The sequence below is a fragment of the Pseudorasbora parva genome, chromosome 5, assembly GCF_024679245.1.
Source record: "Pseudorasbora parva isolate DD20220531a chromosome 5, ASM2467924v1, whole genome shotgun sequence".
NCBI classification, from domain to species: domain Eukaryota; kingdom Metazoa; phylum Chordata; class Actinopteri; order Cypriniformes; family Gobionidae; genus Pseudorasbora; species Pseudorasbora parva.
In genome coordinates, this window is record NC_090176.1 from 31,663,634 (window position 1) to 31,689,040 (window position 25,407).

Below are 25,407 nucleotides of genomic sequence, written 5' to 3' on the forward strand. Positions count from 1 at the left end.
AGGGTCGGGAAGGGCATTTTAGCACAGAAGATGAGGACTAGCAGTTTTCACATGCTTTAGAAATGTTGGACCTTGGAGCCTAGAAATCTAGACGCACCCTAGCGGCAGCAAATCTAATTTGCCGCGAGTGTCGTATAACAACTCTCAATACAGTTCTGAGCTGTAAAAACTAAACTCTGGTCAGGCCAATAACATTGTGTATAGAGTCGGTGGGCGGGGCTTAACATAATGATGGCGGAGTTGTGCTTGCGTGCTACTAGTGAACACAGAAGCTGACGGCGGTCTTTCGAATCAGCTTTGACCGCGACTCTGGAAGACTTGGAGTTAAGCTTTTCTCTGAGAAAAGAACAAAGAATGGCACTGAAGTCATTCTTAAGAAGGGAAGATTTTTTGCCGACCGGATACAGCGAAAGTTTAATCAATCAGCTAGCTCCGCTTCACGTTGCTCTGGTTGGTTGTAGCGCTATCCTATCGTGTCTAGAGGGAGTTTGAAAGACAACCGTTTATCCCGCCCCTCGGATTGAGCCCTGTCTATGGTGAGTTTCCAGACCAAACATCTTGATGTGGGTCTGGCTTGTCAGGTTAGAACCTTGGCGCTCATATGGGAAAACCCGGGTTGAATCCTGACTGCATCCCTTGATTTAAATTTTTTTTTGTCATATCATCTACTTCTCCTGCCTAATATGTAGGAGAAAACAGAATAACTTAAAATAACAAACCAAAGTCATTCTTTGGTCAATTTGAAATCACTTTTGTATATTATTACTCAAATATTTAAAGGGTTAGTTCACCCATGAATGAAATTTCTGTCATTGATTACTCACCCACATGTCATTCCAGACCCGTAAGACCTTAGTTCATCTTCGGAACACAGATGAAGATATTTTTGATGAAATTCAAGAGCTTTTTGACCCCCTAGTAGACTGCAACAAAAATCGGTAAAATAGTCAATGTGAATCCAGTTGTTCAACCTTAATGTTATGAAGTGACGAGAATACTTTGTGTGAAAACAACCAAAAATTATGACTTTACTCAACAACAACAAAAACTCTCTTCTGTGTCAGTTTCTGATGCTGTTCATGTTGTAAACACAGTGCAGCGCTTCCGAGTTCTACGTCAGAATTATTGAATTATTATTGGCTGGCTCCTGCGTCAGTACCACATGGACTGACACGGAAGAGAAAAAATGTGTTTTATTTTTTGCGCACAAAAAGTATTCTCGTCGCTTATTAAAATTAAGGTTAAACCACTGTAGTCACATGGACTATTAACCATCTCTTTACTACCTTTCTGGGCCTTGAAAGTGTTAATAATGTTGCAGTCTATGGGGGGGTCAGAAAGCTTGTGTGAACTTAATTGTGCAAATTCTTTTAAGAAAGTATTTTTTTAAAGGAGCACAGAAGTCTTTATTCTTAAAAAACATCACCTTTTGTTTTATTATCCTGGTGTCTCATGTAAAGCTCATTACAGTTAATAAAATACATCTGGACCCCTGTTTGCCTTTGGGCGTGCAGCCCATGCCCTCCCCCCAATATATGCAGGCACATTCCTCATGCAAATTAACTGGACATGCAGGAAACCCCAAACCCAGAAGCTAATCAAAAATCCTAATATCCATATTCAGACCCCCTGACCTAGGTACAGAAAATAGAATCCAAAGTATCCTATTGTGTTATAAACAATGTGACCCTTCCCTATTCAAGCAAGTACACACTAGGCAGGACGGACAGATGGCGCGCACAGCCAACTGCAAACCTCAGCAAACTGATAAAAAAGAGACAATGTCCATCTGGTTCCAAGAGATGTGCCAAATTATACAGCAACTAGTGGAAAGAAATAACACTGGCTGCTCGGTTTAAGCCAGTCTGTTGCTGGTAATCAGCTATCGGAAATGCTGAAGTGATCTTCTTTACTGAAATCCATAATCACACGGTGGTGAGAAACTAATTCAATTTGCAGTGTTTCTGCTTCCATGGGCACCAGCTGTAAGAATCATCTGTGAGGTTCCTCACGGGAGTTTGTTCTTATCAGGATAGCAGGTAGATAAATACATACATACATAAAGTCATTAAATAAATAGATAAGTGAAATAAAAGTGCAGTGCTTTCTACTGTGATAGTTTTTGAGAAGAATTCTGAACACTGAAAAAGGGGGAGTGCTATATATATATATATATATATATATATATATATATATATATATATATATATATATATATATATATATGTATATATATATATATATAATAAGAAGGCACACTGGCGGGATGGCTAAAGCTGTGATTTTATATTTATTTCAGGTCATTAGGTGTCATGTCAAGCTCTCAGGACCCTGCATGGGCTGCCCAGCATATGGCATACCATCCCCTGCCGTAGTCTGACCGCTAAATATAATTTTGCATGTTACAATGACGCAGTTTCACATTCTTGATCAGTTTGTCTAAATCCTGTTTGTGGTATTGCGATGATTGTCTTGTCAATGCCTGTTGTGATTTTTTTTTTAAACTTGGGCAATAGAACACGACTCTGTTAGGCTACTACATGCTACAGGCAGCGCTGGGCATGTCATGCATGGTTGTTAGCTGGGTCAAACAAACTCTTGCCAAGTGCAAATGTAAGTAAACTGGCTTTGGCAAGTAAATGAAAGGACCAGATGGCTGGGAATTCTTTTAGCAATTTTAACATACATGATTTAAATTACAATGTAAGAATGATAGCTTTTTTATTATTATTTTTTTATAACAGGCAACCTGAACAAATCCAATTGCTAGTGAGAAATTGAACCTTTAACTAAATGGGAAATATAGCATCAAAAGTTTGATTAAATGTTTATTGTCATAGCTCCAGAAATTAGGTGGTACATTTGTGACATTTATACCACTGAAATGAAACCATATTAACAAAGTCCAGGTATGTGGGTTTTTTTTGTTTTTTTTTGAGGGGATGGGTGGCATTTTACTTGAGTTTGGCTTAATTGTAATGCTATGAGCAATATAATGTTCAAAGGACAAGTGGCTAAATAAATCCATTGTGATGGATTCCATTGTGATGGATGTGGGAATATATATATCTCATTTTTAAGTAAATGTAAAATATAGTTTCATTACTGGTAAAAAAAAAATATATATATTTATGGCATGAATCAATTACTACATCAATTGACCCAATTCATATATGCAGGTGTGGCAAAAATAATTTTGGACACTGGTTGTATATGTGTGTTACACTTTCTTCTTACTCTAATTTATACTTGTTTTGACTGAATATAATGAAGAAATTTATAAACTGACCAAATTTGATCATTTTCCAGAAGTGGATTTCCCAAGGTCTTTATTCTGACTAAATATGCAACTCATGGTTCTGGCTAGTCAATGTGTTAACTGGCCTAGAACAGTCTGGAGGAAACAAATGAATTATTATGGAAAATGTGACAGCTTCATTCTTTTACCAAGTATGAAAATTCAAATACGAACTTGATTCTTAAAGTGGGTAATTCGTAGAGTAAAAACATTGTTTTGGTAATACAGAGTTAAGAAACACCACCTGACAGTTCTTGTATTCTGCGCATGATTAGTGCACAGCCATGCAAGTTTATCAGTGCACTTTCACTTATGTTATATTAAATTCCCATAGCGAGATTTTCTGTGACCGCAGTGGGATCCTCGCAGTTTGGGTCACCATGCTCTGTGCTGACTATGATGCCTCTGAAGGCTCTAAAGCCTTTAGAAGAGAAACTTCATGAAGTTGTGCTCAGAAGAGAGTGACAGACTGGTATCAAGTACTGAGGTGCTCACAAGTGGTGAGTGGCTCTGTTTCAAATCATAGTGAGCTGCCTCACTTTATTCACATTTTTCATGGCATCTCTCCTCGCTGAAAAAACGTTCGTCTCTTAGCCTGGCCTCCTAACCGCACTTTGACGTTATCATATTGCTAAGCTAATGCTAATTGCTGACACAGTTCAAGTACCTTGTGCATGGTAATAGGCTAAACATTTAGAATATATAATTGGATTTGGATTTGATAACCCTAACCCTTAATTTTGAAAAGTTCTGTTAGCATTAGCTTAGCAGCATGTTAAAATTGGACTGTATTGGAGTCAACTGTGAATAAACAAGCCATGTATGAATTATCATAATTATGGGATGTCTACATATATAAAGCGCTCGCGTCCTCAGGCCTGATTGCACAATTTGTGGAATTTTCTGAGAGCTCCAACTTTTACTACCTGACCGCTGCAGTGTCATTATTTTGCAATGTTTTTAATAATGCAAAAAAGGCTTAACTCAAGAATAAACGAAAATAAACGAAAGGCATACAATAGTTTAGTGTAACTGTCTAAAGTCCTGCTAATTAAACTTTAAGCAATTACATAATGACTGTTACTTGTAGTTTAGTTTACTGATGATTTAAATTGCACATTTATTTTGGCGTCAACAATATTGTTGTAGAAATACATAATTTAGGTTTTTTTATGTCTGAGGACATAAAAAGCTCCAAGCAGAACTTCTAGGTTGTTATCTTACAAGTATGGTATTTACACCGTGACGTAAATGTTTGGATGTAACATGTTCATTGAGATTCCTTATCTATGCAATGCATTTGTGACCAAAAATTTTACAAGACAGCAGCAGTCCACTCTTTGGCAAAGGTGTCAGTATCAAGCCTATGATGCCTAAAATGGCTGTCTAGCTAGGCAGCTCACTAGGGTTTGGAACAGATCCACAATTTGTCCAATTACAAGTGTCGTCCTGAAGGAACAGCAATCAGTTTTGTCTGTTATTCAGAATGTAGGTGTGTTGGGGTGTTGCTGTTGGTTGGCCCAGATCATCACTCCATTATTTGCTAAGTCAGCTAGTTGTAGTATTCATCTTCCAGTCACTCACAGTGGCGGTCCCTCTTCATCTATGAAGCTGATATGCTCTGTGGAAGGCGTCCCTCCTGCTGCCCACTCTTGCATCTCAAACTCTAACTGAGGAGGTCCCGACCTGGGGTTCTGTGGGGACCAGGAAGTGCCAAAAGAGGCCTGGGTTTCTGGCAGGGAGCAGGGCAAGGGTGGAGAGGTGTGCAGGCAAGGAGGTGTGCATGACTGTGGCTGGATCCGAGGAGCAGTGTCAGCGGAAGAAGGGGCCAAGGGAAATGGGCTGATCCCCAGCCTGTTGTTGCCAGGGGAGTTATTGATCGAGGGTGGCGCCGAGCAATGAGAGGGTGGCGGAGGTGGGGTGTCCTGTGAGGGAGGTCTAGGTAGCAAACCTCTGCTGTGACTGGCAGGTTGATGAGGCCCCTGGCAGGGAGAGCAGGAAGTAGACTGGGAGCGGAAAGAAGGAAGCGACGATGAAAAGGTTAGAGATGGAGATGGGGGGTGATTGGTCTGCTGTGGCTGGGTCGGCGTTGCCTGGACGCCTAGGCCCTCCGTTTGGGCTGTCACTGGAGAAAGGAGAACTGGCACGGTATGTCCCCTCAAACAGCCTGCCGGAGACACCTGAGCATGTGCTTGGTGTCTCAGCGGTGGGCTGGTGGGCATGAGGCAGCTGGGCAAGCCAATGCTTCCAGTTTCTGCACTGTCCAATAGTAAGCATGTAGGCCTGAGGTGTGCGGATAGTGGGGCAGTGGGCGAAGGAGCTGGTGGTGTGGATATTGTTAGACCACTGTTACTATTGGCAGATGGAGGTATTGTTGGACTGATGGCTGTTAGGAGGGGTTGAGATCCAATGACAAGCAAGGGCCGGAGGAGACGTGTCATTTCCTGTAGCTCTTTGCTCAGCTGAGAGACTTGCTGTGATAGACTAGTCATCTGTGAATGAGATCAGTGGAATGTAAGCTACGGAACAGAGTTCTGGCTATAATATTCATTTAAAGCTGTTCCCGCACATCACCTACAGTTCCCCAGCGAGATTCAGATTGTTCAATCGCAACAAAATCACAACCGTTGTCCCAGGCAACAATTTTCATATAGCTATGCTAGATGCATGTCTCTCGTATTACGCTGCTGTCTCCAAATTAATCATTAAGGCTTTATTCAGATATTTTATTCAGATCCCTTGCTGACACAAACTCAACCTATTCTCTACTAGCTGTGCAAACATTTTAAACACATTTTATGTTTAAAAACGTTTTACATTTATGTTGGATATAATTAGATGTATTATGATTTAATGTGCTTGATTCAGTTACCTCCTCGCTCAGTTTGGTGATGCTCTGCTTTGTCTCCAGCTGCTCCTGGTTCACTGCACACAAAACAGGGTATGTTTAGATTTTTCATATCTTAGCAGTGTACAGATTTTTGTTTACTTTGATTTAGGGACCATTCCCTGACCATCTCACGCATACTACGCTCAAAAACTGAAAATAGACCTGCTTGGTTGACTTTATGTAATTTCTCTGAGGCCCTGTTTGCACTGGTATTAAGATGGTCGATCGGCTCACGAGTGGATGACAGTAAATTCAGGTGTAAACAAGGTCTAAAATATTTTGAGCTTCTCCACTTTTGACCACTTCCAGAGGTAGATAAACGCATTCGATCAGATTGCTTTCATAGTGTAGACGCTCATGTGGTCGAATGTATTGGAACTGCCACAAAAGACCATCTGCCCTCCACATACTGACCTAACGTGTAAACATTATGGGAAGCACGCTAGCCAGATATAACTAGCAACTGTTCTCTTACCATTCTTGATTTTTAAACATGTGCCTGCCTCTTTCATATAGAGATTCCGGAAAATATGTGTTGATCATGTGTTTGATATCGGTTCATTCACACTGTCTGGGATATTCCAGAATCTGTGGGTGTTCACACATCCTGTAAAGATTCCGTAAAGTCACGCGACATCGGTGTGATGTGTAATGTCTCCAGTTAGTTAATGATCTGCAATTTAAAGGGTTACTTCAGCGATTTAGCATTAAGCTTTGTATCAGTAGAAACCCGGGAGTATATTCGAACGACCGTGCTTCCCCTCCCTCATATCCCCTGAGACGAGAGATTTATGTATTTTATTTCTGGAAAAAATCCTCCGATGACGCAAATATCTTCAATTTGCGTCATCAGAGGATTTTTTGGCCAGAGACTAAAGACTACAGCCAGCAGATGGAGCTATTTCTGCATGTTTTCAACTCGCACATGGGGGATGGGAGATCGCACTCACAGCTCAGCTCGGGCAGCTGCGGGCATTCGTGTAAACAGAGTGACGGAGCAAAGTGAGTGTTTCAACTTTACAAATTATTTCCTATGAAATTTAGCTTCCAAAGGCATGAACTGAACATACGCTGTGAATGACTGCCACGCTTACCTCAGCTTGATTGATGAATGTAATCTGACTCCTGCTGCATTTGTGCCGTGACACTCGCTCAGTGGCTAAATCACATTATATTGAACACACACATTCAGTTTTTAATTGTAGTGTCTGTTCTCTGACTGAACTGATTTTATGAAAATGAATGCAGTGGGCAATTGATCAGTAATCCAGCAGTGGCTTTGGGAGTGGCCTTGTAGGGCAGTGAAGCAAGTGCATTCTAGGATTTTTGTCTTTCATACCCGTGAGACAAAAATACACATTTCTACTACATTAATGACCCAGTTTAAATACAAAGCTTAATGCTAAATCACTGAAGTAACCCTTTAAACCACACGTGCATTTTGTTTCTGACACATCACGTACAGTTCCACAACCCACCGAATGATCTCCGCTTCAGCGTCATCAGTACGACAAACCACTCGTGGCACTGATTCCGGAATTGATCCCGGCTATGGGCCCCCATTCCGGGATCGATTCCGGAATCAATCCCAGGAAGTGTTTGCGCTCACATGTGATCCCCTGAAGAAATCAGGACAGAAGTGGTTGAACGTGGACAAAAGCGACAGATTAAAATACCAGGCGTAAATGGGTATGTGTCAATCTTGTGTATCTGTGATCCGATCAACCAAAACGCATTTTAATACCAGGGTCTGAGTCAGGGAGAATTCTGAGTCAGCTCCAGAATTAAAGTTATGTTTTTAAATTTCCCATAATGTTACAATGGATTCAGAGGAAGAATTAATGGATAATATATATCAATCCCTGTGCCACAAAATATTCTGCTTTGTTTTGAGGTTTATATCCAATTTCAGATGTACCACCCCTGTGTATGTGTAAAAAAATAGTTGGCAGCTTTACATTATGGTTAGATGGTCCCTTCCTGTCTAAGTGGGCGGTTCTTGGCCAGAATAAGCTGCAGAACAAGTCTGACTGTGCAAGACAGTCTATTTTTGGAAATATCACTTCATAATATTTCCTTCCAGAAAACGCATTCTGTCTTGTAGTTGTGTTTGTACCTGGAGAAGGGGAGGGGGGGCCGCTCTGAGGTAGGCTGGGACCGAACTCAAACCTTTGTGTTGAGCTGGAATTGCTTTCTGTCTCTATGCCATCCACAAATCTACAGAGACATGAGAAGAAGAAAAAATGTCATATGCAGCAGATCAAGGACTGGTAATACATTCAAGCAGTTTGGTTAAATGCATTATTATCGATGTCCATATATAAAATAGAGTATAAAATGCCAAGATAGAAATGGATTCCTTTGGTTTCAGCTCACTAAAAGGCAGCTTCAGGATAGCTTTGATTTCTAAGTGTGAAATTGAAGAGCCAATCACTAGAGCAAGCAGCGATTTCATCCAAACTGGTTGCCATGGTAGCTGGATACTTCTTCTAAATTATGAATTAAAGGTTCTTATAAGAGCCACCAGAGGGCAACAGCTCCTTGAGGATGAGATGTGAGATGTGTATGTGTACCTGGGGCTGAGTTCTGGAGGGGCGCTGCTGAAACTGACCACAGGGATCTGGAGGGTGGCGGGTCGCGTGTGGTCTGATGGAGGACGGAAGGGGCGAGGGGGGAGGAGTGGCGATCGCAGTGGGGAGTTCAGGCCCCGGGTCAGGCGAAGTGGAGACCGTGGGGCTCTTGACACAGAGTTCTGCTCTTCATCATTCTCCTCGTCCTCACGGATAGCAGGAAGTTTCTTCACCAGACCGCCGTTACTTTCCCAGTCCAACTGAGAGAGACAGAGCAGGATTAATTGTTATTGTCTATTTGAAATGAAGTGGATACACATGTCTTTGATCAGCAGGGCATTTGAAGGAATAGTTCATTCAAAAATGAAAATTCTGTCATCATTTACTCACTCTAAAGTTGTTCTAAACCTGTATGAGTTTCTTTGTTCTGCTGAACACAGATTTTTGAAACAAAGCTGAAAGAGCAACCATTGACTACCATAGTATTCCAGTAGTAGCCGATTGGTTGCTCTATCTGCTTGGTTAAAAACATTCTTCAAAATATCTTCCTTTGTGTTCAGGCGAACAAAGAAACTCATACAGGTTTGGAACAACTTAAGGGTGAGTAAATGATGACAGAATATTCATTTTTGGATGCCTTTAAGTGATATGATTAGAGTTTGGGTGATAATATTTTACTATAGTTTTTTTGAGGCAGCACTGTATTTATTCTCTCTAGCTCACATTACATTGCTCAAAAGTGACAGTAAAAACATTTATAATGTTACAAAAATTTCTGTTTCAAATAAAAGCAAATCAGCATATTAGAATGATTTCTGAAGGAACATGTGACACTGAAGAATGGAGTAAAGACAGCTTAAAATTCAGCTTTACCGTCACAGGAATACAATATATACAGAAATGAAAGGAATTTTAAAATGTATTAAAACATATATATATGTATTTATATTTCTTGCTATTGCTATTATGCAGGCTTGGTGGGTGACCGGTGGTGTATGCATATTAGTTTAAAAAACTTCCATTCTTACTTTTGCATTAACAAAATGTAAAACACTCACTGTAATATATTATCACACTAAATAGTGATAGGCCTTCTCTCCTGCAGATATTTGCATACTAAAATGTGATCTTACTATCTATTTAGCCAAATCACTTTTTACAATGCCATCATGCTGTGCCATTTGGCGAACCTAAGGTTACTTACAATATTAACGCCTTTGCAAGCAGTAATCCAAATCTAGTTATTAAAGAACAACTTGATTTTATATGCTATGGAGTTGGTTCTCCATAGCATATAATTATAAAAATTATTTTCAAAATGGGTAGTAAAGGGTCATGACCAGTGCGTGGCAGACTAACACAGCCTGTTGACTTTTGTCCTTCTCATGTTTCTTTTTCTGCATATTTTTCCATTGCACTCGATTATGGAACCTTGATTGGTTTTTCCCCCAGAAAAAAAACACACAAAAAAAAAACACTCCTCTTTATAAAAGCTGAAATTGATTTCGATTTTTTCGTTGTTGAACTCTCTCAGCACTGTGTGTTCTTAGCATGTCATAAAAAGGATGACTGCAAGCAGCGTTATCCTGCGGCAGCCCAAAAGAGGTTGCAGAGAGGAGAGGTGGCACTGTTTATTTCTGTTTTGTCAAAATACATAAAAGATTGTGTCAATCACCAGCCGTCGCTTTAGGATGGCGACGCACAGTCCTCATCCCTGTATTGCTATCTCCATCACATAACCAGGGAGGAAAAAGACTGAAAAATAACAACTCACGCTTATCTTAATTCAAATTAACATGGTTCCACTCGTCTCCCCTGTCTCTTTCTTCCCATCCCTCTGTTTGTTCTCCCCCATTCACTGAAATCTCTCCATCTTTATCCGCAACCCCCCTCCCGTTCTCCGCACCCTGCCTCTCTCTTTCTTCGCTTCTTGTTTTTTTCCCCCGTTCCTCTGATGATCTCCACCCCCACGCTCCGTCTGCAGTCCCACACCCCACCTAAAGCAGAATTTATTTTTAGCCATCTCCTTCCAATCTTAGTAACACAGACCCCAGTGGCACGAGGGGAGTGTGTGTCTGCATGTGTGTAAGATGCTTAAATTCGTGTTTCTACAGAAGTTTTCACTTTCTTTCACTTCCTTTCCTCCAGAGAGAGAGAGAAGGAGGTGTTTATTCAGGCATTTCCATGTCCCTCGAGTCACCAAATTCTGTCAATCATGGCTAAGTATAACAAGAGAGGAAATAATGCATTACCTTTCTCCTCTAAAGCCCTGCCACACACACACACACACACACACACACACACACACACACACACACACACACACACACACACACACACACACACACACACACACACACACACACACACCCAGAGCAAGCTAATAATAGGGATGCTTCCCCAATATTCACTTTTATCCTCACCACCTCTGCAATTGTGCAAATGTATGTGTGAGTGTGTGTTCATTGGTATTCTCTGTGCGTTTTGGGGTTGCACACGTGTAAAAATGAGCATTGATGCTGATCCGTTAAGTCTCATGGCACAAACAAACTTGATTTCTACATTTTCTGAAGGAAATTAAGTGCTTGCATATGCGAAAGTCGCTGCCAATATGCTAAGCTATTGTCGTTGGTTGCCGGGGCATTTTTATGCAGTTGCTAAGGTGTTCTGAGAGGCATTTAGCGCATTGCTATGCAGCTTCTAGGGTGTTATCTGTGGTCTTTCAGGTCAAACAAGTCCCATGAAATTACTAGGTGAAATCTGTATATCCGATTGAACATCTATTGTCAACAAACCCGCACGATTTGAGTCTCTTGAGATCGCTCCTCAAACACAGCGATATCTTTCTCCAGGTGGAGTGAAATCTACATGTGACACCTTGCAGAAGCAGCACTGCAGGAAAAAGAGAGAAATGAGGCACCTCTCTCTCCCCGTGCCTCGCTTCAGTGCTATTTTTATCTGGCAGGATCCAATCTTAGCTCGAGGCGTGGGGGACCCAGCCAGCACGGAGTCCCCGCCTTCCCTCTGTGCTATTCTTAGTATCAGCACACACTCCAAACCGCAGCCTGCTGCTATTCCTGTCCTTGCAAGTTACACTCAAGGCTGGGAGAACGTGTGTGTGTGTATGCGGTGTGCATGTGTGCGAGCATGAGCGGGGGTCTCGTGCACAGGCATACATGTGCATCCTGAAGATGAAGGGGTAGCGGCTTTATCTAAGTCAGGGAAAGGACAAGGACTTAGAGAATGTGTGAGAAGGAAGGAAGGATGCCAAAGACAGCAGATGGGGATCCATTTTGTGTTCTGCTGGTTGTGGATGTGGGTAATGCAGCATTACACACACGTACCTCCAGTCTGTAGGTCATGGCTCATGAATTCATGGAGTAACTCGGCACTCCACATGCACAAATTCACTATGGTTGACTGAGCTTGTGGTAGAATGTACTTTTTTGTGCATTATTATTCATATTTCAAATGTTTTTTTCATAAGCGACTTTGGCTTTTCCTCAGCAAATCCCTTAGCTAAATTGTCTGTTCATGAGCCCCACCTTTTTAATATATATTTTTTTAACCCAGCAATGGGATTTTATTCTTAAATAGCTCCTCCCAGTTTATCTGAAATATACCATCCAAATTAAAAAGATACTTAACCCAAAAATGTTTTTATTATCCTTTACTCACCCTCATGTCATTCAAACCTGTATGACAGCAAGAACACAATTTTGATAAATATCAGTAACCAAACAGTTATGGTTACCACTGATTTACATTATATGGACAAAAAAAGTCATACAGGCTTGAAACAACATGAGGGTGAGTAAATGATGATAAATAATAATTTAAACGTTCCCTATTTATAGCTATGTATTCTTACTGTATATACCATGTTTCTATTTTTATATCTACTTAAGTATTTTATGAGTGAAATTCTAAATTGAGAGCAGAGAACATTAACCATAATAAATGTTCATAAAGGTGACTGTATTATGTTTGTCTTTTTGAATGATGCACTATTTATAGAACTCATATCAGCTCCACAGCACAACCGTACAATATTGATAACCCAATCCGAGGCGATGTATCGACTCCTGACCTGTACATTCGTGGTAATTGCCTCAGTCCCTCATGCACATGATTCGGGCTAAAAAAAGCACTACTGTATGCACACACTCCTTGACCTTAACAGCATATATCTAGAATCAAAGACTCGTCGCTCCTTGCCCTGAATACTGTCATGTGTGCTTGCAAGCATCACTCACGTCAGCTCCACTGCCCTCCCGCAGGTTATAGGTGAGATCGTGCTGAATTTCGCTGACAAATTTCTGGGCGTATTCAGGATAGAGGCGCAGCACCTCTCGTAGTCCTTTCAGGCTGATGTACTGCAGGTCACAATATGTCAGAGCTTTCACGTTTGCGTTGGTCTTGATCACCTGCTCTTTCGTCAGCGAGTCCGATCCGATCAGGTCCCCTTTTCCTATTTGAGAAAAGCATATATAAAGTTCACCTGTTAGTCTATTCAATTTTAGTTAACATAAACTTATCCTTTGGATTAGAATATATTGTGACCATATCTGTATTGGCCAAAATTATTATATATTTTTTTAATAATCATCTCATCTGCATTGTTTTCAATAGGCCAATATTGAAATAATATATATTTTTCCCACTTTAAACAGTACAATTGTCTAGGTTTTTAAATGGATAAAATGTTAAATGGACATTTTGCAACTCTTGCAGTTATAAGTGTGTGTGTGTGTGTGTGTGTGTGTGTGTGTGTGTGTGTGTGTGTGTGTGTGTGTGTGTGTGTGTGTGTGTGTGTGTGTGTGTGTGTGTGTGTGTGTGTGTGTGTGTGTGTGTGTGTTTATGTATAAGAAGGTTTGGTTGTGGTTTAAACAGGCATTGTCATGCAGTATTCTAGCCTAGAAATCTAGACAAACCCTAGCGGCAGCAAATCTAATCTGCCGCGAGTGTCATCTAGACACTCAATACAGTTCTGAGCTGTAAAAACCAAACTCTGGTCAGGCCAATCACATCGTGTATAGAGTCAGTGGGCGGGCTTAACATGATGACGGCGGAGTTGCGCTTGCGTGCTACTAGTAAACACAGAAGCTGATGGCGGCCTTTCGAATCAGCTTTGACCGCGACTCTGGAAGACTTGGAGTTAAGCTTTTCTCTGAGTAAAGAACAAAGAAGGGCACCGAAGTCATTCTTAAGAAGGGAAGATGTGTTTGGAGTTTTGCCGATCAGATACGTTGAAAGTTTAATCTATCAGCTATCTCCGCTTCACCTTCGTTGCTCTGGTTGGTTGTAGCGCTATCCTATTGTGTTTAGAGGGAGTTTGAAACGGTTGAGGCCGTCTATCCCGCCCCTCGGACTGAGCCCTGCCAATGAGTTTCCAGACGCAATCAAAGTTGCACATGCATCTTGCCAATATTTTGTGTAAATGTGTTTAAGCAAAGAATTTAACAAAATTATAAACGCAACACTTTTTTTGCTCTTCTTTTTCATGAGCTCTTCAGAGACTTCATGAGACTTTTTCTATGTACACAAAAGGCCTATTTTTCTCAAATATTTTTCACAAATCTGTCTAAATCCGTGTTAGTGAGCACTTCTCCTTTGCCGAGATAATCCATCCACCTCACAGGTGTAGCATGTCAAGATGGGTCTGGAAACCAGTCAGTATCTGGTGTGACCACCATTTGCCTCCCACGTTTGTAATTTTGTTCAGTGGATAAGCAAAACGTTTCTGTTCTAGGTTTGAAAAAGAGACTCAGGAAGGGCACAAAGGCAGCATAGAAGCTAAAAATATGCTCTGGTTAGGTGCAAAGGGAGTATGAAAGCAGTGACAAATTCTGAAGAGTGCTGAAGTGTCAAAGCTGTGTTGCCTCCAGTGTGTGCCTTCCCAGTATGCAGAGTTCAGCAGCACTGGGAGAGAGATGGGTGGTGGACCATATGTGCATCCTTCATCAAGTAAGCAGGTGTGGTAATTATGCATGTGCCGTGTGCGTGTGTGTGTGTTTGCCAAATTTGTATTTACAAGCTACATATTAATCAAAAGTACATACAGTATATCATAAGCTAGGTGGTGCATTGTGTCAAAAATGCACCTGGTGCAGATCAGATATGTTGGATGGGTTCGCTCTAGACAGAGTTAACTGCTCAGTTGCTTACTCTCATGACACATAGCAACACAGCTAAAATATGTCTAATCTTTTATTGAAAGTAGCCTACGTTTATCTGTTGATGCCTTCAAAAGCACCCATAAAAACTTTTGAGCTGTCAGTCAGCGAGATGCTCGAAAGGGCCATTTGCTAAATATGCAGTATTTTTGTAATTGCACTCCATGGCTGGTTTCAATTTAAATGTGCTAGAAGTTATTTATTTATTTATTTATTAAAAATTAAAATATAATAAATATTAGGATCCTGTTATAAATATAAAAATAGTTTTGAATCAAATACAGATGTGAATTTTTTTTTTCATGATCAAGATCTGATACATAGCTTTATGGTACACCTTAAATGAGGGGATTTAAAGTAATTTAAAGTGTTAATGTTAAAGGGGTACTTCAGTGCTGGGAAGATGAATCTGTAATTAAACTGGGTCATTAATTTAGTAGAAATGTAAAATTATTTTTGAATTTGGTGCCTTCTAGACTTTGAAAAGACAGAAAATTTATTTTTGTCTCATGGGGATGAAAGACTACAATTCCCAGAATGCTTTGCTGCCCTATGAGGCCACTCCCAAAGCCACCGCTGCTAGATTACTGAATCATTTGCCCACTATGTTCATTTTCATAAAATCAGTAGAGAACAGACTCCAATTAAAAACTGAACATGTGTGTCCAATATAACGAGTGAGTCGCTGCGCGAGTGTCACAGCACAAACGCAGCAGGAGTCAGATTACATTCACTGTGATGAATGAGCAGAATGAGCTCTAGTGATGAGAGCTGAGGTAAATGCGTCCGCACTCGTGGCATACATTCACAGCGCGTGTTCAGTCTGGCGCGTTTTCAGTTCATGCCTTTGGAAGCTTAACTTAGGAATTAATTTGAGAAGTTGAAACACTTACACTGTTCACCATCAGTGTTGGGAACATTACTTTAAAAAAGTAATTAGTTATAGTTACTCACTACTTGTTCCAAAAAGTAAGAGTTAGTAACTGAATTACTCTATAATAAAAGTAACTCGTTACCAGGGAAAGTAACTTTTCGTTACTTTCATTATTTTCGTTACTGTAAAAAGATTTTTTTTGCTATAAGTCATATAATTAGATTTTTTTTAACCAGTTTTCACAAGTCAGTTGAAATGAGTAGAACAGACAAGTGTTTATAACTTTTTTTTAAATGTTCAAATATGTAAAATACCTTGGATGCCCAAATATTAAATGTTAAATGAATGAAATGGACACTAAATAGAATAAATTATTATTATAAAACATTGTACACTAATCTACACTATTTTAATGTTGCTGTGGGACAATGTGAGAGACACCTATCAAATTCAATACATTATTGTAAATATAGTGGAACAATAAAACAAAATAGATTGTTTAGAACTGTAATATTTATTGCACAGTCCCCAACTGGCCATCAAATAAATCTAAAAATAAATGATGCTATGAAATAAATGATACTAAATGATAATAAATGAAGAAAAGTCTACCAAAAATAGAAAATAATAATAATAAATATATTAGCCTAATTTACATAGAATAGACTCTTTGTAGTGCACATTAAAAATCTTAAACTGTCACACAACTGGTAGACATACTGTAGCCTGTTTGAAATATTTTCTTATTCACAAAAAAAAAAAATAGTTTAACAAGAAGTGCTCTCAAGTCTTGTTTGTATGCAGTGATGCCAGTAACGCGTTACATAGTAACGCGTTACTCTAATCTGACTACTTTTTTCCAGTAACGAGTAATCTAACGCGTTACTATTTCCAAACCAGTAATCAGATTAAAGTTACTTATCCAAGTCACTGTGAGTTACTATTTTAGTCATTTTCCTTTGTAAAAACCGACAGCTTATCAAAGTTCTCAGCCCGAGTTCGGCTGAAGCCTGTTTTTTATTTTTATTTTATTTTTTACATTGTTGCAGCCATTAAAATAGTTCAGTTTTGTTTTTAATGTCAAAGTAGTTATTTTTCGTTTCGTTTTTTATTATCCTAATTTTGTTTAATTTTTGTTAAATTAAAGTTTATATAGGCAAGACAATTCAAGAGTTGGTTTGAGAGACTAGGCTATTAAACATGCGGTTAACTCACTGGGTCGTCACATAAAAAAATTAAAACTTTAATTTAACAAACAAAAATTGCTCCAAACATTTTTCTAAGTGAACTTAAAAAATAAACGAAACGAAATATAACTACTTTGACATTAAAAACAAAGTAGGCTAGTTATTATACCACCACAAAGGCATTTCTGACGAGCTGAGGCAGCTGATAGATTAGCCTACTGCTCACAACATGCTCGCAACGGTGCTCAAAAAACCCGAAACGGGCTACACAATCTAAACAAACAAAAAAAAAAAGTACAGGCAGGTTGTCTTATAGCCTACCTTACACTTCAGCAAAATTAATATAAATCCGATCTTCAATTCCCGCGGTATATGCTCATTTAACGGAGTTCACATCAAAGCAAAAGATTCCAGCATTTTATTCAGCAGCTCATTTTAAATTCAATGATCGCAATATGAGAGAGAGAGCGACCTAAGCACTGGTAAGATCATTAGTCTCATTATTTTATATTGAAGATGATTGTGTTTTGTGTGACTTATTTTAAAGTTTCATTTACGGCCATATGCGTTGGCTTGCTTTACTCATCTGCAGCGATGTTGCAGTAGCACCGTCATATCTATCTGACTACAACATAACACGCTCTCACACATTTATTTTTTAATTATTTGCCAGGAGTAAAATTTACACATGTGGTTTAAACAACCAGATATATTTACATTTGTCCGGTTTAGTTTGAAATGCTTTCATGCACCTTCTGAATTGGTTTGTTTGAGTGATCGGAATTAAATACGTCTGGAAAGACTCTCGGAAGGCATTTAGGCCTACTCCTGGTCATTTCGCAATCAGATAGATACCTGGTCAGAGAAAACGAATGAAGGAACCAGTTGTAAAAAGGCCATAACTCTAGCAGCTGCTCTGAAGAAACGGATCTTTAACCCTGCGCGAGCCATGTCTTGACAGTGGCGCAAGCTATCATGGTCTCATGTTGTTTCCACCAGCACATCTCATTGTTCATTTTAATTATTAAAATAAATATAAAACGAAGGAGAAGCCTAAAAAAGGGGGCGTAAAAAAGTCGGGACCGTCAGTCTCGGGCATAAATACAATAAAGTGTGTTGCCAAAAACGGTTGTCATTTCTATTTTGAGGCGGCAGCGGTGTTGTCGGCAACTGCTGAATGTAACTAATAAAGTAACTTGTAATCTAACTTAGTTACTTTTAAAATCAAGTAATCTGTAAAGTAACTAAGTTACTTTTTAAAGGAGTAATCAGTAATCAGTAATCAGATTACTTTTTCAAAGTAACTGTGGCAACACTGTTTGTATGGCAGGCTTACACACTTTCTTGCGAGAAAAACCTAGTTTTGGTGTCTTTAATGTCGTGGCTCTGTCTCCTCCTTTGGTAGCGGAGCTCACGTCATCAATTGCGTTCACCGACAAGGAGAGACTCTTCTGGGCATAAGCTGCACGTTATAAACATTCTTACCTTTCACCTCAACGAGGGAAATGTAGTGCTTATACTTCCAGTTTGTGAAAGCTATCTTTGAAGTCATTGGACATGCCATTGCTCTGACTCCTGCACTGGTCGCATGTGCGCGTGCGTGTGTGTCACACACACACACACACATACAGTCACACACACACACACAGCTGCAGGTCCGCTGACAGAGCGCGCGCCTGTTTGGATGAAAACCGCTTAAGTGAGCTCAATTATAGTAACGCTGCATTTTATTCTCAGTAACGGTAACGACGTTGTAACGGTGGAAACAGTAATTTCTTTGATTACTCGTTACTGAAAATCTTAACACCGTTAGTAACGCCGTTTATCTATAACGCGTTACTAACACTAATATAATATCTATAATATTGGGACTCATTCTCAGCCTAGCCTCATGGCCCTAACTGAGACCTGGATCAAACCAGAGGACACTGCCACTCCTGCAGCACTCTCAAGCAATTATACTTTTTCACTCACTCCTCGGCCTATTGGGAGGGGTGGGGGTACTGGTTTGCTTATCTCAAATGATTGGAAATTTGATCCATTACCGTCTCTACCGGCCAATTCATTTGAATCGCACTCAATCACTATTACTCACCCTGTTAAAATCCATGTGGTAGTGGTCTATCGTCCTCCAGGTCACCTCGGTAACTTTGTGGAGGAGTTGGATGTGTTACTTTCTAGCTTCCCTGAGGATGGCACTCCACTGATTCTGCTTGGCGACTTCAACATCCATCTTGATAAACACCTAGCTGCAGACTTCAGCACTCTACTGACTTCATTTGACCTTAAGTTAGTATCTACTACTGCTACTCACAGATCAGGTAACCAATTAGACCTGGTCTACACACGCAACTGCTCCACAGACAACACTTTAGTTACTCCATTACACACCTCAGACCACTTTCTCATCACTCTTAACCTCATACTGACTCCAGATACAAAACATACTCCTACACAGATTACCTTTCGGCGTAATCTACGCTCACTCTCTCCCTCTCGCCTATCCACTATGGTTTCATCTTCACTCCCTCCACCTGCTCAGTTCTCAGCACTGGACACTAACAGTGCTACTGACACTCTTTGCTCCACTCTAACATCCTCCTTAGACAGTTTTTGCCCCCTTTCATCCAGACCAGCCCGCCCCACCCCATCTGCCCCCTGGCTGTCTGAAGTTCTCCGTGAACATCGCTCTGGACTCAGGGCGGCAGAGAGGAAATGGCAGAAATCTAAAAACAATACTGACCTTGCCTTTTATCAGTCTCTTCTCTCTTCTTTCTCTACAAATGTCTCCACTGCTAAAACAACATACTACCACAACAAAATCAACAATTGCTCTGACTCTCGCCAACTCTTTAAAACATTCTCCTCTCTCCTTTGTCCACCTCCTCCCCCTCCTTCATCAACTCTTACAGCTGATGACTTTGCATCATTTTTCACCAACAAAACAGCTCTCATTAGCAAACAGTTCTCCTCATCACTAACTGACACGCACATCTCAACAACTAACACGAACACGCTTCCATCCTTCTCTCCACTCTCCGAGGCAGATATTTCTAAACTCATCCTTTCCAATCACCCTACTACCTGTCCACTTGATCCTATTCCCACTCACCTCCTTCAGGCTATTTCTTCTTCAATCACTCCTGCACTCACTCACATTGTCAACACTTCTCTTCACACGGGAACCTTTCCCACAGCATTTAAGCAGGCTCGGGTAACCCCACTGCTTAAGAAACCCTCTCTGAATCCAGCACTTTTAGAAAACTACCGACCGGTATCCCTTCTGCCTTTCATTGCAAAGACTCTTGAGCGAGTTGTGTTCAATCAACTCTCTAAGTTTCTTGAAAGGGACAACCTCCTAGACAACAACCAATCCGGCTTCAAAAGCGGTCATTCGACTGAGACGGCCTTGCTCTCGGTAACTGAGGCACTGAGACTGGCAAAAGCAGCTTCCAAATCCTCAGTGCTCATTCTGCTGGATCTGTCTGCTGCTTTTGACACAGTTAACCACCAGATCCTCCTGTCAACACTTAAGAGGACGGGGATCTCAGGATCTGCTCTCCAGTGGTTCAGGTCTTACCTCTCTGGTAGGTCCTACAGGGTGTCATGGAGAGGTGAAGTGTCTAAGTCTTATAATCTAGCTACTGGGGTTCCCCAGGGCTCAGTCCTTGGACCACTTCTCTTCTCCATCTACATGTCATCATTAGGTTCTGTCATTCAGAAACACGGCTTCTCCTATCACTGCTATGCGGATGACACTCAACTCTACTTCTCATTTCAACCAGATGATCCTACAGTCAGTGTTCGTATCGCTGCCTGTCTGACAGACATTTCTGACTGGATGAAAGAGCATCATCTTAAACTCAATCTTGCAAAGACAGAATTACTTGTTTTCTCAACCAACCCAGCACTTCATCAAAATTTCTCCATTCAGCTTGGTTCATCGACCATAACTCCATCAAGGACAGCAAGAAACCTTGGAGTTGTGATTGATGACCAGTTAAACTTCACTGACCACATTACTGCAACAGCCCGGTCCTGCAGATTTGCTTTATACAACATTAGAAAGATTAGACCCTTCCTATCAGAACAGGCTGCACAACTCCTGGTTCAAGCTCTTGTTCTCTCCAGACTGGATTATTGTAATGCTCTTCTGGCTGGGCTTCCAGCATGCACTATCAAACCCTTGCAGCTGATCCAGAATGCAGCGGCGAGAGTGGTCTTTAATGAGCCGAAGAGAGCGCATGTTACGCCTCTCTTCATCAAACTGCACTGGTTGCCAATGGCTGCTCGCATCAAATTCAAGGCACTAGTTATCGCCTACAAAACAACCTCTGGCTCGGCACCAATATACCTAAATTCACTTGCTCAGACTTACACACCCTCCAGAAGCTTGCGTTCTGCGAACGAGCGGCGCCTCGTGGTTCCATCCCAAAGAGGCATGAAATCGCTCTCACGGACATTTTCCTGGACCGTTCCTACCTGGTGGAATGACCTGCCGATCTCAATTCGTGCTGCCGAGTCTGTAGCCATTCTTAAAAAACATCTTAAGACACATCTTTTCCATTTGCACTTGACCAATACAGAATAGCACTTACTGATCACCACAGCAACGACCAAAAGCGTACACTCCGGGATCATATCTACGTCTCTCATCCGGATTTGCGCCTTCAGGCGGGTATGTTACATAGTAATCATAACTATCAGAATCCAGTGTTCTGTATATTGCGTACGTGAGTTTTTGTTGTAGATGGCTATTGCTGCGCGTTTAGCTAGAATACAAAACCAACCCATTGGGCCACTGAATCTGCATTAACGACAACAGCTGGGGCAACAGCCTTAGTCCTAATGGGTTGTAGCTATCTTAGCTATCAAAATCCAGTGTTCGGCACTGTGCGGACGTGAGTTTTTGTTGTAGATGTCTGTCTTTTTAAAAAAAAAAAAAAAAAAAAAAAAATTGTGTATTGTGCTAATTAATTGAGATTTCTTACAGCTCTTACAGGTTTTTGGCCTTGTCTGTTCCGTTGCTTCTATTACTCTCCCCTTTTTTGTAAGTCGCTTTGGATAAAAGCGTCTGCTAAATGATTAAATGTAAATGTAAATGTAAATAACGCCATTATTCCCATCACTGTTCACCATAGCTCCGTTTACATGAATGCCTGCAGCTGCGAGTTGAGCTGTGAGTGTGAATCTCCCACCCCCCATGTGCAAGTTGAAAACATCTGCTGTCTGTAGTCTTTAGCCTTTGGCCAACAATTCCTCCGATGACGCAAATATCTGAAATAAAATGCCAAAATCTCTTGTATCAGGGGAATATGGGGGAGGGAAAAAAATTATTGGAATATACTCCAGGGTTTCTACTGAAACAAAGTCATATGCTAATCGCTGAAGTAATTCTTTAATTAGCGAGTCTATGCCCACTTAATGCCCACTTTCTATAATCTAATCAACACCCAATGAACAAAATCAAGCACTGCCCTAATATATATATATATATATATATATATATATATATATATATATATATATATATATATATATATATATATATATATATATATGGATACACATCATAATAGTAAAGAAAAGTTGATTGATTTCCTGCCAGTGTCGTGAGCTTCTTTGCCCTCAGCATAAACAGTGTGACAAAAGCACAAGTTAACAAGGTTTCTAGGTAGGAAAGTAGGAAGTGTGCATATGATTTGCAAAGGATATGATCATGCCAAATTATGACATTAATATAGGCATTAATATGTGCTTTATAAAAACTAATTAACAGTCAATATCCTTTTAATATGCATACTAATAAGTAATTATTTAATAGTAAGAACTAGAAAGAACCTAAACTAAATTGTAGTGTTATCATATACATGAATGAAAAGAGACATTCAAGATCTAGACAATAAATATGCTTTGGTCTCTAGAAAACATCATTAGAAAGCCAAAAGCATTAATCACAAAACCTGCCACTGATGGTAATTATTGACTGTGTTTCAAAAGGTCGTTGGAAATGGGGTCAAAGTTGAAATTGTTTGAACTTTGCGCTTCATGTTAAAGAGCTTGAGTAACATTGAAGTGCATTGCAGCATTGACGCTTCAATTCTTATAGGGTTCAATGCATCAGGCAACACTGACGCGAGTCGCTCTCTCCATCTTTTTGCTTCCTCCTTTCCTTGCCTTTATCGGCTTTCTACTCTCTTTCTCTCTGATTCCGTCTCTCGTTTCATCCTCACAGCCCGACAGACTGTAGCTCTCCAGTGCAAAAACAAGTGTAATCTCATTGCGAGGTGACATGAGTCTAGGTGGAGGAAGCCATTTCATATCACAGCTTTAATTAAGACAATCACTCCCACTCCAACCGCAGCTCAGAGACGTCTGTGTGTGTACATATTGGACTGGTTCTGAGAATAAGTGTTTATTGCTGTCTGTCTTGACTAATCATTCGCTTGCATTTCATGCTTTCATTTTTTATCAGTCATTGCCAATTTACTCGGTCTCTCTCTCTCTCTCTCTCTCTCTCTCTCTCTCTCTCTCTCTCTCTCTCTCTCTCTCTCTCTCTCTCTGTCTCTCTCTCTCTCTCTCTCTCTCTCTCTCTCTCTCTCTCTCTCTCTCTGTCTGTCTTTCTCTCTGTCTGTCTCTCTCTCTCTCTCTCTCTCTCTCTCTCTCTCTCTCTCTCTCTCTCTCTCTCTCTCTCTCTCTCTCTCTCTCTCTCTCTAGCCTCCTGTGGCTCCTCGGGTCAAGCTGTCAGATCGATAACGCCACAGGAAAGTGCCATTACTTTGCGTGTGTGCAGGTGGTTTGTTTTCAACATCAAACGCACGTCCTCCAAACTCTGTCTCTTGGTGACAGTGAGTGGACGTGCATTCATGTGTGCATTCATTCACAGCTCTGCATTTCCTTTTTCTTTGAAGACAATAGTAGACAATTTCACGCTCAAAAAAAGATTTATATCCATCCATTTGGATTACACAGTTTTATCATAAACAAATGAACTTAATCTGACACCTATCTTTCAGTCATACGTAAATAACCGATTTTTGTAAAAGTGCTAATAAACAATGTGTTTTAAATAGAATATTGGATTTATTAGTGATATGTCTATCTCATCCATACTGACTAAAAAAATAGCTTGTTCCAAAGCTAGCCATATTTGTACTTATTAGTTTTTTTTATTATTAATACAATCAATTGTTTTCACAATGAACAGATTTATGCTGATTCCAGACTATTTGAATAAATGGATTTTAAAATATGAATATGTTAATAATAAATTATACCATGATTTTTTTGAGAGCAGAAATCTTGCCCGACTTGCTTGATTCATAACTGACAAATGTGCATCAACATATTTAATCTAATTGGTTAGTTTGTGTTAAAACTGTGTAAATCAAATGAACCTGGAAGTGTGAGATTTATTTATGACATTATATATTATACCTTATGGCATCATGTAAATACTGTAGGATGTTTTTCCAGTGTGCAGAGTGAAGGAAGTGTGTCTAGATGCATTTATTCCCCCCTTACAGCATGGCCCTTTTCTCATTCCTTGATTCAGTTGCTGCTACATTGTTTTCCATGTGTTGAGATCTATGGCTCTAACCTTCATGTGTCAGCCTGTATTAATAGTCAAAGTACATTAATAATGCATTAACCATCAATTATTAAATGTGTGAGAGAGGTGGATGTGGCCTAGCAGCACGCCAATACTTGATTTGTTCAGAGCAATAGGGTACAGGCGTTTGGAGATCAAGGAAGCCGCACACACACGCGCACACACGCACACAGAGAGAGAAACCTTTAGCTCGGCTCATCGTTTACTGTGACCTTTTGAGAGCCTTTATTTCCAGACTAACTGTAGGCACTGTACAAGAGGGGGTCTGTATATGCAAATAGTTTATCTATGATGGGAAAGCTGCAAACATCCTTTTAAGGCAGCATTAAAGCATAATGTAAATAAATGTTATATATAAACAATGCATTCTATCTTCTACCCCCCCCCCCCCCCCCCCCAAAAAAAAAAAGAAAAAAAAAATAGTGTTGAGCAGCTGGTCCATGCCCAGATAAAAGGAGAAAAACACAGTAAAAGTTTCATCTCCCATTTATGGTCACATCTGCTGTCTTCCAGTTTTTAAAAAAAACAAAAAACAAGGGGCACAAACAAAAAGAAAAGGCTATAGCAAAGAGGGTCTCAGGTGACTTAACTAAAAGAACACGAATGGGCAGAGAGAGACTACAGAAAGGATGTGTTCAATGAAATCCAGTTCTAATACCCTCAAAGGCACACAGACGATGGCTGAGACAGTGCTGCATTGATGATACATCTCAAACAGGACAGCAACTGTCCATTACATTGGCCCTATGGTCTGGTGCAGCACATATGATTTTTTTTTTTAGCATGACATGCAGGGAAAT

The 25,407-nt window shown here is 40.2% G+C and overlaps 1 protein-coding gene across 3 annotated transcripts in view; it reads right to left on the minus strand.

Moving 5' to 3' along the window:
• Positions 1-2,235: 2,235 nt before the first annotated feature.
• The window catches only part of kcnh3 (potassium voltage-gated channel, subfamily H (eag-related), member 3), a 165,192-nt gene continuing 142,020 nt past the window's right edge, over positions 2,236-25,407 (minus strand). For all 3 annotated transcript variants that reach the window (XM_067443871.1, XM_067443869.1, XM_067443870.1), the window contains exons 11-15: positions 13,015-13,229; positions 8,762-9,018; positions 8,305-8,405; positions 6,171-6,223; positions 2,236-5,790 (exon numbers count right to left, since the gene is read on the minus strand). In XM_067443871.1, coding sequence (XP_067299972.1) covers positions 4,879-5,790; positions 6,171-6,223; positions 8,305-8,405; positions 8,762-9,018; positions 13,015-13,229 — 1,538 coding nt within the window. In that variant the 3' untranslated portion in view covers positions 2,236-4,878. The remainder of the gene's footprint in view (positions 5,791-6,170; positions 6,224-8,304; positions 8,406-8,761; positions 9,019-13,014; positions 13,230-25,407) is intronic.